Source organism: Muscardinus avellanarius, assembly GCF_963383645.1.
Source record: "Muscardinus avellanarius genome assembly, chromosome: 14".
Classification (NCBI taxonomy): domain Eukaryota; kingdom Metazoa; phylum Chordata; class Mammalia; order Rodentia; family Gliridae; genus Muscardinus; species Muscardinus avellanarius.
In genome coordinates this window covers 87170006-87187919 of record NC_137800.1, presented here as the reverse complement: position 1 = coordinate 87187919, position 17914 = coordinate 87170006, and the positions used below count along the sequence as shown (strand labels likewise).

At 54.0% G+C, this 17914-nt stretch overlaps 1 protein-coding gene across 1 annotated transcript; it reads right to left on the bottom strand.

The window, feature by feature from the left end:
• Positions 1-11234, bottom strand: LOC308273272 (HLA class I histocompatibility antigen, alpha chain G-like; the record flags this gene model as incomplete). The annotated part of the gene is made up of 10 exons (XM_080710353.1): positions 11159-11234; positions 10693-10962; positions 10194-10469; positions 9367-9642; positions 9163-9273; positions 8722-8767; positions 8626-8629; positions 8269-8436; positions 2140-2198; positions 1-139 (listed from the first exon to the last, which is right to left on the bottom strand). The coding sequence occupies exons 1-10, from the start codon at positions 11229-11231 to the stop codon at positions 1-3; spliced, it is 1422 nt and encodes a 473-aa protein (XP_080566479.1). The 5' UTR covers positions 11232-11234.
• Positions 11235-17914: the final 6680 nt, after the last annotated feature.

The following is a 17914-nucleotide window of genomic DNA, read 5'->3' as shown; positions in this document are numbered from 1 at the left end:
TCACAGAGGGGGGCGGGAGGCCTCGCACCAGGTGCTGTGACTCCCACGCTCCGCCCCGTCGGGGCTTCTTGCCTCGCGGTCCACACCACTTCCCTCCTTCGGGAGCGCTGTGTGCAAGGCGTGAGCAACGTGGGGAGCACTGCGTGCAAGGCGTGAGCAACGTGGGGAGCACTGCGTGCAAGGCGTGAGCAACGTGGCAGCCTGAGTCACAGCAGCAACGCGAGCTGCAGTGGGCGGCGCAGCTCCCAAGCGGTGACGTGTGTGCATTTACTGCAGGTGCTGGCTTTCACTGACACCGCGCTCAGTGCAGGAGGGCTCAGCCCAGGCTCAGTCACACGAGCGTTCCACTCACACTCAGGTACGCGGTGCTCAGCTGCCCCTGGGAAACTGACACGGACTACCAGGCCCATTTGCCTGTCACCAGGGGCTGCTTGGAGGCCCGGGTCTAGGCCCTGTCCCCATACAACTCAGGGTCACTAACGCGTGTGGGTGCTGGACCGTCCAGGGCTAAGTCCACGCAGCTGGCTGTCCTCTGCCATGGCCGTGGGAGTGGGCAGCGGAATGTTGCTCAGAGCCGCCATTGCAATGCTGCCCATTCAAAGCCCCCAAAACGGCCGGGCGTGGTGTCACACGCTTGTAATCCCAGCGCTTGGGAGGCTGAGACAGGAGGATCGCACAGGTTCAAAGCCAGCCGCAGCTACTTAGTGAGGCTCTCAGGAACTTAGTAAGACCCTGTTTACAAATAAAATATAAAATAGGTCTGGGAGTATAGCCCAGAGGTAGAATGACCCCGGGTTCCATCCCCAGTACCACACACACACATACACAAAAGCCCGCAAAACGGACCACGGCCGCCTCTATGCATCCCTCCAGAGTCGAGTGACCCAGTGGGCCTAGGACTTGTTTGCTTGCTGCACCTGCCTGAGAGGGTGGTACCCCTGAGACGTGTCATTACCGCCGCCCGGCGCAAGGGGGCGAGCGCGGCCCACATAACCTTTCCAAGTCAGCCTCTGTATACAGCTCTCTGGTCAGGCTGTCTCTGCAGGAAGGCAGCCAAGAGCCTGCAGCGGTGTCCACGCAGATGCTGAATACCCGTGCCCCTCAGAAGCCGGCAGGGGTTTACAGTGCCCACTCTCCACTGGCTGAGGGTTTTCTGCCCCGCATCACGTGTCCATAAGTGGCTACGGAACACTGGGGATATGGGCTGGTGCATACAGTTCTTTGCTCCTATGGGGTGGCCATGTCTGCCCAGGGACACAGCGTGGGGACACACTTCCAAGGGAGCACAGCCTAGGGAGCACATGGCCTAGGACGCACTGCTGCCAGGCAACGCACTTCAATAGTTAAACATCACGGGCTATGGTGGCCCCTGCCTGGAATCCTAGTACTTGGGAGGCTGAGAGATGAGGATTGCAGGTTCTCAGCCAGCCCCAGCAACTTAGGCGCTCTGCAACTTAATGAGACCCTGTTTAAAGATATCCTGCTCGGCTGCAAGCCCCTCCCCTGGGGCGTTCCAGCGTCTCCGTGGACACTGGCTCCACACAGAACTTTTCCAGGATGGGCAGCCCTGAAGGGGCCTGGTGTAGGCTGGCTGAGCTGCATCTACCAATGCCAGCACCTGCCAGCATGGTCCACTCGATGCCCCAGAACCTAGGGTTCCCCTCTGCCCTCAGCAGGTGTTCCTTGTTCTCCCCCTAAGCAAACTGAGACAGGGGCTGGGGGCTTCCTCCTCACCCTGGATGTGCTCCTGCCAGTCATCTCCCCTCTAGACACTGGGTCCATTCCCGCTCCTCCCCCACCTGCTTCCTCAGGGCTGGAATCTCTGCTCGGCCTTCAGCTGTGGCCTGAGATAAAGCAGGTGTTTGGCTCCAGTTTAATTTTTTTCTGTTTTCCCATGCGGCCAGGAGATCTGCCCACATCTCAGCTTGGAACCCCGAATTGGCTTCTCTCTTCCTTCCGGGCCCCTTCTGACGTCCCATCATGGCTGCTCACATTCCCCTCTGCCAGCAGCAGGTTCTCCTAAGGCAGGAAGCATGGCAGTCACCTTATTTCAAGCCTGGCCCTCATGAGGTGCCTGGAGAGAGATGAGGCACCCTCGCAGGAAAGGGGGCGGTGTCACACCCCACCTCTCACCCTCACCCTGAGGCATTCCTGAGCGAGTCCTCTAGCACTTGAACTGTCCCCTGCATTGGTCCACACTGTTGGAGCAGCTGCAATCAGCCAGTCACGTGGGGAGTGACCTCTGTTCTTATCATGGCTGACTGCAGCCTCTGTCATGCTAAGAGGCATGGTCAGAGGCCAGCTTCTCTACCCCTCCCAAAACATAAAGCCAACACCCCCACACCCCATAATCTTAGCACTTATCCAAGGTCTTTCCCAGCTGCTGGAGAGACTTCAAGCTAACAGGACTGCCATCCACCTCAGGCCGGGCCTGTGGGGTGCCAGTGTCCCCAAGAGGCTGGCTACCCAGTGCAACTCAAAGTCCCCTCCACCATTTTTGCGGTACTGGGGATGGGACCCAGGGGGCATTCTACCTATGTGCTACACCCCCAGCCCTACTTTTTTTTTTATTTTGAAATAGGGTCTTACTCAGTTGCAAAGGGCCTCACTAAGTATCTGAATCTGTACGTGAACCGTAATCCTCCTGTCTCAGCCTCCCAAATGCTGGGATTACAGGCGTGCACCACCACACCTGGCTTGATCGCCACATTTTGACTGTCCCCACACTGTCTATAACCATATCCAAAAAGTTCCTTTTTAGCTGGTCGTGGTGGCGCATGCTTGTAATCCCAGCATACGGGAGGCTGAGAAGGGAGGATCGCCGTTCTCGGACAGCCTCAGCTACTTAATGAGGCCCTCTGCAACTTCGTGAGACCCTGTTTTAAAATAAGGAATAAAAAATAGGGCAGGGGGTATAGCTCGGAGGTCAAATGCCTCTGGGTTCCATCCCCAGACCCCCCCCCCCCAAATAACTTTCCTTTTTACTGCTGAAATTGGCTAGAGATTTCATATGAAATGATACTGATTAGGACAAATGCTTTTTCTGCCCCCTTACAATGAACATGGAGCTCTCGACCTTCATTCTATCCTCTGGGGGACTGGGCTGTTTTATTTGACGCATGGTAAGCCAACTTTGATTTCCCATGACACGAAAAAGTCCACTCTGGACAGATGTGTGCTGTGTCTGGAGTTTTGGATTTGATGCCCTAGCCCTTTGTATTAATTTTTGAGTTGACTTTCAGGACAGAGTTCTCTTTCCTTTGAAGTCTTGGTGTGGTTTTGGAATTGGAGAAATGGTTTTCAGGTGTCTCTTGTTATTTCTGTTCCTTCCCCAGTGGCAGCTCTGAGCCCAGCACGGATTCCTGGCCCTTCCCAGGACCAGAGGACATCCTCAGGCCACTGCACTGTCCTCTCTCCATAACTGAGCGCCTCGGGTCCTCCCTGGGGAATAGAGACCCTGTGTCCTCAGAGCTCCTTCCAGGTTTCCTCACCTGCCCCCTCAGACCAGCAGTTTTACCCTTTTATTTTGTTTATGAGGTGGTAAAGAACAAGGAACTTATGATTTCCCTTTAGCACAGCAAGTAAAACGGATGCTATTTTTCCATTCACTTAAGAGGAACTAAAGCGATTGTACATCAGCTTAGTACAGACAGTGCTTAGAGATACATCCTGAGCAAAGAGAAGTGGGTGGATTCGATGCCCACTGGGGCTCTGTGAGCCATGTGTGTGCAAGAGGAGAGAAGGAAGTCTCAGAATGGAGGGAGTGCACCGCCCGGAGCTGGGAAAGTTATTTTTATAAATAATACTTTTATTGGTGCATTGTAATCATATATCACAATAGAATACAAGACTTGAGAGGATATACAAGCACACATCATCCAATTAGCCCTCATCCAGCCCCCATCCCATTCCCTCCCCCTCCCTCGATCCCATGCTTGATTGGTGATTATCTTTGATACATTTGTTTATGTACCTCATGAGTTTTAAAGAGGTTCCGTCCTCCGCCATCCCATCCCCTCTGATTGGTCACCTTAATTGCTTCTCTGTAGGTCCCTTTCTACAAATTGACCTCCTTCTGTTACCCTTTTCTCCCTAGTTTTTGCTAATTAGGGGAAGCTTCTGGATTTTTTTTCTGTGCTATTTCTCTGTGCATGCTGCATTGCAAGTTCCGATCCCACTCTTGACCACCCCAGTAGTGGCCTGGCCACCCAGAGGACTCTGATCCCGACCTCGCTGGCTCCAGCACAGGCCTTGCCTCATGGGAGGCCCTGATCCTGGCCTCGCTGGCCCCCGCACCGGCCTAACCCCTCAGCTGGCTCCAATCCCAGCCTCAGAGGCCCCAGCCTCAGAGGCCCCAGCACCGGCCTTGCCTCATAGCAGGCTCCGATCCTAGACTCGCTGGCCCCAGCACTGACCTAACCCCTCGGCAGGCTCTAATCCCAGCCTTGCTGGCCCTGGCACAGGCCTAACCCCTTGGCAGGCTCCGATCCCGGCCTCGGAGGCCTCAGCACCGGCCTTGCCTCACGACAGGCTCCAATCCTGGCCTTGCTGGCCCAGGCACCAGCCTAACCCCTCGGCAGGCTCTGATCCCGGCTTTGGAGTCCTCAGTAGTGGCCTTGCCTCATGGCAGGCTCTGATCCCAGCCTCGCTGGCCTGGCACCGGCCTTACCCCTTGGCAGGCTCCAATCCAGGCCTCGGAGGCCCCAGCACTGGCCTTGCCTCACGGTAGGCTCCGATCCTGGCCTCACTGTTCCTGGCACTGGCCTAAACCCTCAGCAGACTCCGATACCAGCCTTGGAGGCCCCAGCACTGGCCTTGCATCACGGCAGGGTCCGATCCCGGCCTCGCTGGCCCTGGCACCGGCCTAACCCCTCGGCAGGCTCCGATCCCAGCCTTGGAGTCCGAGCTGGAAAGATTTTAAAACTCCCCTCATCCAATGCAACATGGAAAGAATCACAGTTCATAAAAAAAAAAAAATACAGGAGCTGGGCTTGGCAGCGCACGCTTGTAATCCAGCAATTTGGAGGCTGAGACAGGAGGATTGTGCAGGCTTGAAGCCAGCCTCAGCTAGTTAGTGAGGCCCTTTACAACTCAGTGAGACTGTGTTTCAAAATAAAGAATAAAAAATAGGGCTTTTGGTGTTGCTTGGAGGTTAGAATGGCCCTGGGTTCCATACTCAGTACCACAGGCCCGGTATGGTGGCGCACACTTGTAATCCCCGTGCTTGGGAGGCGGAGACAGGAGGATTGCGCTGGTTTAGAGCCAGCCTCACTGGCTTAAGAGACCCTGTTTCCAAATTAAAAAAATATAAAATATAAAATAGGTGTGGGAGTGTAGCCCAGAGGAAGAAGGGCTTCCAGGAACCCCAGTACCACCAAAACAAAAACAAAAACAAAAACAAAAACATACCCAGTACCACATAAAAAGAGAAAGAAACAAATACAGGATAAAAACACAAGTTTATTTTATTTTATTTATTTAAAACACAGGTTTTAAATGCAATCAAACTAAAAATACTTTCTCTGTACACACTTGGGAGCAAATTGCAGTGGCTGTATTTTCTTTTCTTTCTTCCTTCTCTCCTTTCTTCCTTCTCTCCTTTCTTTCTTTCTTTCTTTCTTTCTTTCTTTCTTTCTTTCTTTCTTTCTTTTTTTCTTTTTTTGCAGTAGCGGGGATGGGACCCAGGGGCATTCTACCTCCAAGCTATAACCCCAGCTCAACTCTTTTATTCTTTATTTTGAAAGAAGGTCTTACTGAGTTGCAAAGGGCCTCACTAAGTAGCTGAGGCTGTCTGCGAACTCAGATCCTCCTGTCTCAGCCTCCCAAATGCTGGGATAGAAGCCTGCTGTTTTGCTTCTCCTCATGAGGATTAGGAGACAAGAGAGGAGGACTTGGGAGGGGGAGAAGCAGGGGCTCAGGGAAGCGCTTAGGTCTGACCTGTCCTTGTTTCCCGGGAGCCTGTGGGTGAGAGTTATTGCCCGACTCACTGCCCTCGTCCCTCCAGGTGGTGTTCACTGCTCTGGGGCACCGTTCCTGAGAATGGCAGTCCTGCAGGGTGAACCCCCTGTCTCGTGGGGACCAGGCCAGGCTGAGGTCCTGAGTCCCCACTGCTTTGATCAGGCTCCACATTTTAGGGTTGGAGACAGCTGGGTGGCAGAGGGCTTCCCTAGGCTGAGCTAAGAGTCTAGGTTTGCTCTCAGCCCTGCAAAGAAAATAAAAATCAGACAGGCACCTTTAATTCCAATACTTGGGAGGCTGAGATAGGAAGATTGCAGGAGAGAACAGCTTCAGAAACTTAGGCTCTCAGCAATCTCAAAAAAATAACAAAAAAAAAATAACAAGCAGTTTGTAGTGGTAGTGTAGATTAGACAGAGAACCACCTGGGTTCCATCATCAGTACAGAAAAAAAATCCACATACTAAAAAATGAGGTGATTGTGCTACATGTTTGACTTAACTTTTATAGCTTCCTTAAAGATGAACCAAATAATTTAATAAGCCAGGCTGGGGGATTTAACTGGAGGATGAAGATGATTTGCATACATAGTTTATATTGAAAGGTATGTCTTAATTCCTGTCAAACATTTTTATCTTCTGGTTGTTTTGAACAATCGATGCTCATTTCTTTCTGCCTCATTCATCTCAGAGGTTGAATTATTTTCTGAATTAACAATAAAGCAGCGTGTCGTCTTTGACCAGCGCGGCCCACTCTGAGACCCCCCAGCACCTCCAGGGCCACAGGATGAGGCTGCACCTCAGACCTCCTCTGGGCCAGCTTTCTTTCTTTTTTTTTTTTTTAATGGGTCTGGGGATGGAACCTAGGGGCATTTCACTTCTGAGCTACACCCTGTGCCCTATTATTATTCTTTATTTTGAAACAGGGTCTCACTAATTTACGGAGGGCCTCACTAAGTAGCTGAGGCTGTCCTCGAACCGCGATCCCCGTCTCAGCCTCCTGAATGCTGGGATTACAAGCGTGCGCCACCACGCCCGGCTTTGGGCCAACTTTCAAGCTGCTCTAATCCAAAAGCCAGACCCTACAACGCAGAGCAAGGAAGATGGATTTGCTCAGGGTTTGTGGGGATTCTGGGTTCAGTCTGTTGTGAGGCCAGGGTGTGTACCAGGCTCCGGCCTCCACCATTGCTACCTTCTTTCCCTGAGGGGAAGGGCTGAGTACAAACCAATACAGAACTCCCCTCAGAGGCTCTGCGCCACATCCAGGTGGCTCCCTCTCCCCCAGACACAGCAGGACCCGGCCCCAGGGCATCTGCACCTGAGGTCCTTCCTGCAGACCTCCTCCTGCCCACGCCCTCTGTCCTCAGGCCTCTCCTCAAAGTCACCTCACAACAGAGGCCAACGCTGACACCGAGAAGACAGCGCCTTCCCTGTGCCCGCTCACCACGCTCTGCCTCCTCCTGACACTCACCTGCTCTGTGAGCACCGTCCTGTCCACTCTGCCTGGAGCTTGTCTCCTCCTCGAGGACTCAGCCCACAGCCTGGAACGCTCCTGTTTCCCTCAGCATTGAGTTGTCAGGAGGCAAAATGCAGCACGTCCACGCGGGGCTCACAGCAAATGTGAGCTGAGTGACGCTCCGGGCCCCGCCCTCTCTGCAGACAGGCTCTTTCTAGTGGAGCCTCAGCAGATGCTCCTCCAGGACGCTGTGGCCCCGGGGTGCAGGGCAGACCCAGCCTGGCCAGGCTCTCCAGACACAGGAGGCCTCCCTGCCCAGGCCTGGAGAGGACGAGGCTCTGGGAGTGGGAGCCCCTGGGGTCCAGTCCTGTGGGAAGAGGCTGTGTCCAGGGACAAGGTCAGAGGGGGAGGAGGAGGACGCCCAGCTGAGGAGCGACCACGCCTAAGGCAGGACACGCTGAGCAGCAGCACAGCCCCGTCCACACTCGTCCCCACAGCCTCTGTCCACACGACGGCAGACTCAGAACAGCAAACACGGGGATTCTGGAAGGTTCTCAGGTTTATTTATTTATTTAGTTTTTCTTTTTTGGAATTGAGATTTGAATGTAGGACATTCTGCCTCTAACGTACACCCAGTCCATTTTTTCTATTTATTTTGTAACAGGGTCTTGATGGTTGATGAGTCTCACTACTTCCTGAGGCTGACCTTGACCTCAGCCTCCCAGGTACTAAGATTACAAGTGTGCACAGCACGACCTGCCCGGGTGTGATTTTCACTCTCAGGTGTTAGAAATCTTTCTTTTATTTACTTTACCCATTCATCACATTTCATGGCAAGGATTTGAAATAAAAACCGACATCCAGATTGTTCTTGTCACTAGGGAAGTAGGAGGCTGTGATCAGCGCGGCACGGAGCTGTGTCAGGATGGAGAACCACCTCTGCGGGGACAGAAGTGACAGGAGGGCCCAGGTCCTGTGGGGAGGGTCCTGCTCAGGTGGGCTGGTCTCCTCCTTCCTCACACTACGCTGATGGGGACACAGAGGTGAGGACGTGTTCAGAGGCAGCTGAGACAGAGCAGTCAGGGCCTTGAAGTCACAGTGAGGAGAGACCCCAGGGACCCCGTGTCGCTCAGTCCTCACGAGGCAGCCGTGTCACACTGCAGGGTAAACCATCACGGACAGATTAGATCAGCCAGTGCACGTGGTGACACTCACAGCTCTATAGGAGACGTGGCTGAAAGACGGATTATGGGGGCTGATCTCTCTCCCCGTGGACTCCTGTCTATACTAACCCAAAGGTGTCAGAATCACCCTTCGTCATACTCACAGGCTTCCTGAGTGTAACACATATTTCCACCTGTGGGAAGAAAACATCCTGTGAGAGACTGGGGATGAGGGGGGTCATGAGGAGCAGAGGAATCCTCTGTGCTGGCCCAGGGAAGGTTCCAGAAGGGTGACTGCAGACCCAGGGAGGACCAGGAGACACAGGAAGGAGGCTGACGGGCTGGAGCAGCCGCCTCCTGGAGTCTGTCCTCAGCAGGGCCCTCGCCCTCTGACCTCTCCTGTGGAATCAGGTCTCAGCACCACCACCTCAGGGCTGAGTGTGTCCTCTACTGCCCCTGAGCTTCACAAGTGCGTGTCAGCCCACAGCACCCAGGCTGGGGAGCTGTGGGACAGCGCTTCCATGAAGGAGGCGGGACACCAGGCCTGAGGCCCTCATGGGACCAGAACACTGACCCCGAGCCTCCCTACCTGCTCTCCTCCTCCTCCTCCACACAGCAGCCATTAATCCAGCCACAAATGCAAGGACAGCCGCACCTCCAAGGACCATTCCCACGAAGCGCAGGGTGGACTGAGGAGGCTCTAAGGAAAGAGGGAGGGCAGGGTGACCCCAGCTCTCAGCCGGACGCCTCCTGCTCTCCTGACACCAGGCTCTGTGCCCACAGCCCTGCTCACCCCATCTCAGGGTGCGGGGCTCGGGCAGCCCCTCATGGTCCACGTGGCACGTGTATCTCTGCTCCTCCCCAGAAGGCACCGGCACAGCTGCCCACTTCTGGAAGGTTCCATCCCCCGCAGGCCTGGTGGCCACAGTCTCCATGTCCTGGGTCTGGTCCTCCCCGTCCCGCTGCCAGGTGAGGCTGATGTCGGCAGGGTAGAAGCCCAGGGCCCAGCACCTCAGGGTGACGCCCCCGTCAGGTCTGGGGTGGCGGCTCACGTGTGTCTCTGGGGCGTCTGAGGGAAGAGTCAGGACATTGAGGCATTTTGTATTTCCTCTGTTGTCCACTGGGGCAGAGCCCACGTGACCATCCTGAGGTGGACAGGACAATCGGGGTGGGGAGGGGCGGCAAAACCAGACTCCAGGCTGCACTCGGCTCTGGATAATCTCCTGTTCCTTGGGAAGTTCTGGAATCAGTGGAGTCAGCCTGAGGTAGAGGCTCCAGGTCTGTGAGAGGGATTTCAGTTCTGACCTGGGTGGAGGCTGAGGGCTGTGGGAGGCTGGAGAGAGACTCCAAGACCCTGGACTGGGGCAGGAGCCAGCCTGGGGACGTCGCCATGACGCCCAGGCCGCCAGAGTCAGAGGGAACAGCTATTTCAGGGTCTTTCCCTCCAGCCCCGAGAAAGTGGGTGCTCAGCGTCCTGAGAGCAGGGGGCCTCAGGGTCACTCTGATCAGGACCTGGAGCCCAGGGACACCACCCTCTGCAGGGGAGGGTGCTCAGCGTGGGGCGTTTCCCTCCCTCCTGTGGGCGGCAGGAGGAGACTCGGGGTGTTGGAATCCACAGACCTGCGCGCTGCAGGGCCTCCTTCCCCAGCTCCAGGTATCTGCGGAGCCACTCTGGGCATGTGCCCTCCAGGTAGGCCCTTTCGTGCTCCGCTGCACCAGCCTCCTCCCACTTGCGCTTGGTGATCTGAGCCACTGCATCAGCTGCGGTCCAGGAGCGCAGGTCCTCGTTCAGGGTGATGTAATCGGCGCCGTCGTAGGCGAACTGACGGTACCCGCGGAGGAGGCGGCCATCGGCCCCCACAGAGCAGCCATACGTGGTCTGGAATGTGTGAGAGCCTGGCCCCGCCCCCGGTGCCAACCACGCCCCGCTATTAGCCCCGCCCATCGCAGCCTAGCCCCGCCCCACCCCGGGGATTCTCACCTAAACTGAAGATGGAGCCGGGAAGCCTCCCTGACCGTCCCCGGGTCCGGCCGAGGGTCTCTGCTCGGGGAGCCCTCGCCCTGGTCCAGACCCCGGGTCCCCGAGGCCGCGGTGGCCCCGCGCCCGCCGGTCACTCACCGCGCTCGCTCTGGTTGTAGTAGCCGCGCAGGGTCCGGAGGTGCTCTCGGTCGATCTGTGCGCTCTCCCTGGAGATCCACGTCACCTCCTCCCAATACTCCGGCCCCAGCCCCGCCATCCACGGCGCCCGCGGCTCCATCCTCGCGTCCGCGGCGTCGCTGTCGAAGCGCGCGATCTGCGTGTCGTCCACGTAGCCCACGGAGATGAAGCGGGGCTCCCCGAGGCCGGGCCGGGACACGGCGGCGTGGAAATACGACAAGGAGTGCGAGCCTGGGGACGGGGCGCCTGAGTCGCGACCTCCCCCCGCAGGCCCCGGGGTGGGCGGAGGGAGGAGGGCGCGGGACTCGGGAGGACGGGGCGCGGGGCGGGCGGCGCAGAGGGGATGGGGAGGAGGGGGCGCGGGGCGCACACGGGCGGCGGCTCCTCCTCCCCGCGGACCCCGGTTCCCTCCCGACCCCGCACTCACGCGCCCAGGTCTCGGCCAGGACCAGGAGCCCCGAGAGCAGCGGGAGCAGGGTTCGGGGGGCCACGACCGCCATCCTCGGGGTTGGGGAGACTCATCGTACTGGAGCGCCCTGTGAAGTTTATAGCCGGGAACTATAGCAGTGCTGATTGGCTCCTGTCGAAACTCCACATCCAATGGGAGAGAGGACTGAGGCTGCATCACGAGTGTCCAGGCAGAGAAACCTGACAAGGTGGGACAGGGAGAAGGGAAGCTCAGGGGAGATGGAGAGTCCCTACAGCTAGGTGTCTGCACCCCAGACATGTCCTGGGGCCTGGGACCTGAGATCTATGCCTGGGACCTGGGACTCAGCCCTGGCTCCTCTCCTACTGCGCCGAGTGCGGTGTGTCACTTCATCGCCCTCACTTTTGGCCCAGGATCAAGCCAGTGGTTCTCAAAATCTGGGTTTCAGGATCTCCAGATATTTTTAGATCTTTTTTGTGGACCCCGGAGGTAATTACGTTTGTGTGGAATAACCTGCCGTACTTGCCATATTAGAAATAAATCCCAAGGCAGGCATGGTGGCGCACACCTGTAATCTCAGTATTTGGAAGACAGAGTGGGGGATGGCGGGTTGGCCACCAAATTGAACAATTACGGAGACTTTTAGTAACCTAGGGAGACTGTTTCAAAATAAAAAGAGGTGGGGGTGTAGCTCAGAGGTAGAATGCACCTGGGTTCAACTCCCTGTGCCCCTCCCCACAAACACACAAAAAAGAAATTAATTCAACTTTATAATTACTTGTTTAGAAGAATAATAACCGATTGTACATTGATTGAATATTTTTAAAGCAAAAAGCTATTTTTCAAAATTAAATAATATAGCAAGAAGAGTGAATATTTTTACATTTCACAGTTTTGAAATTCTTTTTTCCATCTCAGAAAACTGCTAGTCAGGCATGGTGACACATACTTGTGATGCCATGACTTGGGAGGCTGAGACAGGAGAATCACAGGTTGGGGCAGGGAGAAGGGAAACTCCTGGGAGATGGGGAATCCCCGAAGCTGGGCTTCTGCACCCCAGGTCCGTCCTAGAAACTTAGTGAGAATCTCAGCAACAATCTAGCAGGACTCTGTTTGAAAACAAAAAATGAAAAGGACTAGGAATGTGTGTGTGTGTGTGTGTGTGTGTGTGTGTGTTGCCAGGGAGTCAACTCAGGGGCATTCGATCTCCAAGCTACACCCCCAGCCCTTTTTTGTGTTTTATTTTGACACTAGGTCTCACTAAGTTGTACAGGGCCTCACAAGGTTGCTGAGGCTGGCTGCAAACCTGTGATCCTCCAGTCTCAGCCCCTAACTACTGATGGGACTGTAGCTTGAAGGTACAATAACCTTGGGTTTGATATCTAGTACCAAAAAATGAAATATAAAAAATTTGGTTGAAATACCAAAACGCAGCCTCACACAAATATACAGAAGGATTTTTAAATAATTTTTCAGATAACTATGAGTATTGAGCTTTGCTATTACAGTAAATAAAAAATTTTAGCTTCTAAAAAGTTCTTAGCCAGGCATGGTGGCGTACCCTTGTAATCGCAGCATTTGGGAGGCTGAGACCTGAGGATTGCAGTTTACGGACAGCCTCAGCTACTTAGTGAGGCCCTCCGCAACTCAGTGAGACCCTGTTTCTAAATAAAGAATAAAAAATTGGGCAGGGGTGTAGCTTGGAAGTAGAATGCTCCTGTTTTCCAATCTCCAGGTCTGTAAAAAAAAAAAAAAGTTCTTCTTGCTGTGGAACCTGGAGCCTAGTGAAACTCGCGAGGAAATCAGACATTAGGTGGAGACCGATGGGGAAGGAGGGCCCATGTAGGACAGGGCGAGGGCAGGGGCATCCCGGGGCAGCTGTGCGGGAGGGCGCTTGTGTCTGGGCACAGGCTCGGGGGCCCTGGCTGGGGTGGAGGAGGTCCCTGGTTTTCACAAGGACGGTGACTGCACGGGGCTCTGCCACTCATCAGTGGCCACATGTACGTGTTAAACAGTGTCCTGTATTTCTAGGTAGAGTAAAATCAAACACACCCTGGAGAAATGGGAAGAGACTGCAGGGTGTGACTGCAGGGTGTGAGCGCTCACACCTGCAATCCCGGGACTTGGGAGGTGGGTTAGGAGAATTGCATGTTTGAGGCCAGCCTCAGCAACTTACCAAGACTTATCAACAGCTGAGCAAGTTATCAGCTTATCAAGACGCTTAGCAAAGAACTTAGCAAGACTCCTTCATGATAAAAATAGAAAAAATGGGCTGGGGTGTAGCTCATAGATAGAATACCCCTGGATTCAATCCTCATTACAAAAGGGGGGAGGGAAGTGACTTAGGGGATACCCTGTTCCAGAGCCCGAGCCCTAATACTGGGGTACAGCAGTCACGTGGGGGGAGAAGGAGGTCTCTGGCCATGGTGACGGGGCAGCCCTGGCCCCTGCTTCTGGGCTTCCTAGGGTCCACTCGGGAGCCACAATGTCAGAATCCTGTCTTTCCAGCTAAGTTAGCTGAGGCTGTCTGCAAACCGCAATCCTCCTGTCTCAGCCTCCCAAATGCTGGGATCACAAGCTTGCACCACTGTGGAGATTACTCTCCGGGACTTGGGAGGGGGAGGCCTGAAAGGGGAAACACTGAACAACTGCCCTGAAATGAAGGCACGGACAATTGCCTGATGGGCAACTGACAACTTTATTCTCTAAAACTAGGATTCTTATACCCTTTTCCCACCTAGGTTAAGTATTACATTTTCATGGGAAAAAATGAACATCACAATGCCATGAGGAATGCTAGAGATCAGGGAGGATGTCATAAGTCACTAGGATACAATCATCAAAGGAAACTAACACACCAGCAAGCGCCGGGCGGGGGAGGCCAGAGCAGCTCAGTAAGGGCTAAGATAAGCGCCCTCTATCACTGGGGGGCCTTGAGGTGAGTTCCGGGAGGACTAGCATTCTGCCTGGAGTCTTGGGGGAGTCTGACCTTTCGCCAGCCCCCCTTTTAACTCCTTTGGAATCTTTCATTGCTCAGGCTTCGTCCATGTCCCCCGTCATACCACCACGCCCGGCCCTCTGCAGCTGCTTCTCCTGGAGTTGGCTGCACAAGCTGCCTCTGGCAGTGCAGGTCTGTCTCCACTCAGGGCTGTAAGGAGGACCCACTTAGAAGTGGGCACTGCACTATCCAAGCTGCTGGAGAGACTTTTCAAGCTAGTGGGACTGCCATCCTCCTCAGGCCGGGCCTGCAGGTGCCAGTGCCCCCAGGAGGCTGGCTACCCAGTGCAACTCAAGCCAGCCCTCCATCACCCTTAGGGCAGAGGGCTCAAAACCCCATGCCCGATGGTGACAGATCGCCATGTTTTGACTGTCCTCACACTGTCTATAACCATGTCCAAAAAGTTCCCTTTTTACTGTGGAAATTGGCTAGAGATTTCATATGAAATGACACTGATTAGGACAAATGCCTTTTCTGCCCCCTTACAATGAACATGGAGCTCTCGACCTTCATTCTATTCCCTGGGGGACTGGGCTGTTTTATTTGACGCATGGTAAGCCAACCTAGACTCCCATGACAGGATACAATCCACTGTGGGAAGGTGTGAGCTGTGTCTGGAGTTTGGATTTGACGCCCTAGCCCTTTGTATTAATTTTGAGTTGACTTTCAGGACAGAGTTCTCTTTCCTTTGAAATCTCGTTGTGGTTTTAGAATTGGAGAAATGGTTTTCAGGTGTCTCTTGTTGTTTCTGTTCCTTCCTCAGTGGCAGCTCTGAGCCCAGCATGGATTCCTGGCCCTTCCCAGGACCAGAGGGTGTCCTCAGGCCACTGCACTGTCCTCTCTCCATAACTGAGCGCCTCGGGTCCTCCCTGGGGAATAGAGACCCTGTGTCCTCAGAGCTCCTTCCAGCTTCCTCTCCTGCCCCTCAGACCGGCAATTCCTACCTTTTTATCATGTTTATGAGGCGGTAAAGAACAAGGGACTTATGATTTCCCTTAAGCACAGCAACCAAAACTGATGATGCTATTTTTCCATCCACTTAAGGGGAACTAAAGCGATTGTGCATCAGCACAGACAGTGCTTAGAGATACATCCTGAGCGAGGAGACCTGGGTGGATTCGATGCCCACTGGGGCTCTGTGAGCAGTGTGTGGAAGAGGAGAGAAGGAAGTCTCAGAATCCAGGAAGCGCACCGCCCAGAGCTGGGAAGGTTTAAAAACTCCCCTCATCCAATGCTACATGGAAAGCATCATAGTTCATATGAATTCATAAAAATAAACACAGGATAAAATAACATAAGATTTAAATGCAATCAAACTAAAAACACTGCACACACTTGGGAGCAAATTGCAGTTACTGTGTTTTTCTTTTCCTTTCTTTCTTTCTTTCTTTCTTTCTTTCTTTCTTTCTTTTTTTTTTTTTTTTTTTTTTTTGCGGTCCTGGGAATGGAACCCAGGGGTATTCTACCTCTGAGCTACATCCTCAGCACTAAATTTTTTTTTATTCTTTATTTTGAAACAGGCTCTCACTGAGTTCCAAAGAGCCTCACTAAGTAGTGGAGGCTGTGCCCAAACCATGATCCTCCTGTCTCAATCTCCCAATTGCTGGGGTTAGAAGCCTGCTGTTTTGCTTCTCCTCATGAGGATTAGGGGACAAGAGAGGAGGACTTGGTTGGGGGAGAAGTACGGGCTCAGGGAAGAGCTTTGGTCTCATCTGCCTTTGATTCTGGGGAGCCTGTGGGTGAGAGTTGTTGCCCGACTCACTGCCCTGGTCCCTCCAGGTGGTCACTGCTCATGATCATATACCGGGGCTCCCCGAGGCCGGGCCGGGACACGACGGTGTGGAATACGACAAGGAGTGCGAGCCTGGGGACGGGGCGCCTGAGTCGCGACCTCCCCCCGCAGGCCCCGGGGTGGGCGGAGGGAGGAGGGCGCGGGACTCGGGAGGACGGGGCGCGGGGCGGGCGGCGCAGAGGGGATGGGGAGGAGGGGGCGCGGGGCGCACACGGGCGGCGGCTCCTCCTCCCCGCGGACCCCGGTTCCCTCCCGACCCCGCACTCACGCGCCCAGGTCTCGGCCAGGACCAGGAGCCCCGAGAGCAGCAGGAGCAGGGTTGGGGGGCCATGACCGCCATCCTCGGGGTTGGGGAGACTCATCGTACTGGAGCGCCCTGTGAAGTTTATAGCCGGGAACCATAGCAGTGCTGATTGGCTCCTGTCGAAACTCCACATCCAATGGGAGAGAGGACTGAGGGACAGGGAGAAGGGAAGCTCAGGGGAGACGGAGAGTCCCCACAGCTAGGTGTCTGCAGGGTTGGGGGGGGGGCATGACCATCATCCTTGGAGTTTTGAAGACTCTGAGTCCAGGAGGGCTGTGTGGATTTTATAACACGGAGCCACACCTTTCGAAACCCGATACCCAAAGGGAGAGAGAAATGAGGCCACAGCAGGAGTGCCAGGGAAGAGACCAGGCAGAGGGACCTGACAGGTTGGGACAGGGAGAAGAGAAACTCTGGGCTGATGCGGATTCCCCAAAGCCAGGTGTCTCCACCCCAGATACATCCTAGGGCTAGAGACCTGCGAGCCAGCCCGGGGACCTGGGACTCAGCCCTGCTCCTCTCCTCCTGTGCCGGGTGCTGGGTGTCACATCATCTCCCTGATTTGTGGATCAGAGATCAAACAAGTGGTTCTCAAAAATATTTGTTACATCTCAAACATATTCTCCAGCTATTCTTAGACTCTTTTGTGGACCCCGAAGGCAATTATGCTCCTGTGGATCATAGCTAGCTATATGTGCTATATTAGAAATTAATACCAAGCTGGGCGTGGTAGCACATACCTGTAATCCCCGTACTTGGGAGGCTGGGAGCAGGATCCCAGGGGCCAGCATCAACAGAGGGAGACTCTGTGCAACCCAGGGAGACTTTCAACATAAAAAGATCTGGTGCTGTAGCTCAGAGGTAGAATGCTTCTGGGTTTTAATCCCCAGGAGCTAATACACACACACACACACACACACACACACACACACACACACACACAAACACACACACACATTGATGCAATTTAAGTTACTCATTTAGAATATTAATAACCAATTTCATGGTAGTACAATGCTTTTAAAATAATTGTTTCCCCAAATAAAATAATACTAAACTGGGTGTGGTGGTGCACGATTGTAATCCCTGCACTTGGGAGGCTGAGGCAGGAGGATCACACAGGTTCAAAGCCATCCTCAGCTACTTAGTGAGGCTCTCAGCAACTTAGTGAGACCCTGTTTCCAAATAAAGTATAAAATAGGTCTCGGAGTTTAGCCTGGAGGTAGAAAGCCCCTGGGTTCCATCCCTAGTAACACACAATCACACACACACACACACACACACACACACACACACACAACAAACAAACAAACAAACAATAATACAGAAAAAGAGTGAATATTTTTACATTTTAGTTTTGAAAGTCTTTTTTTCATCTCAGAAAACTGCTAGTCTGCATAGTGGCACATGCCTGTAATGGCAGGATGTGGAAGGCTGAGACAGGAGGGTCATGGGTTTGAGGCCAGATTCATCAACTCAGTGAGAATCTCAGCCAGCCATACCACTCCTGGGTCTTTCCCAAGGGCTGGAACCAGAGAACTACAGTGACACATGCACACCCATGTTCATAGCAGCACAATTCACAACGGCCAAACTATGGAACCAACCTAGCTGTCCATCAACAGATAATGGATGACAAAACTGTGGGAAATACACATGATG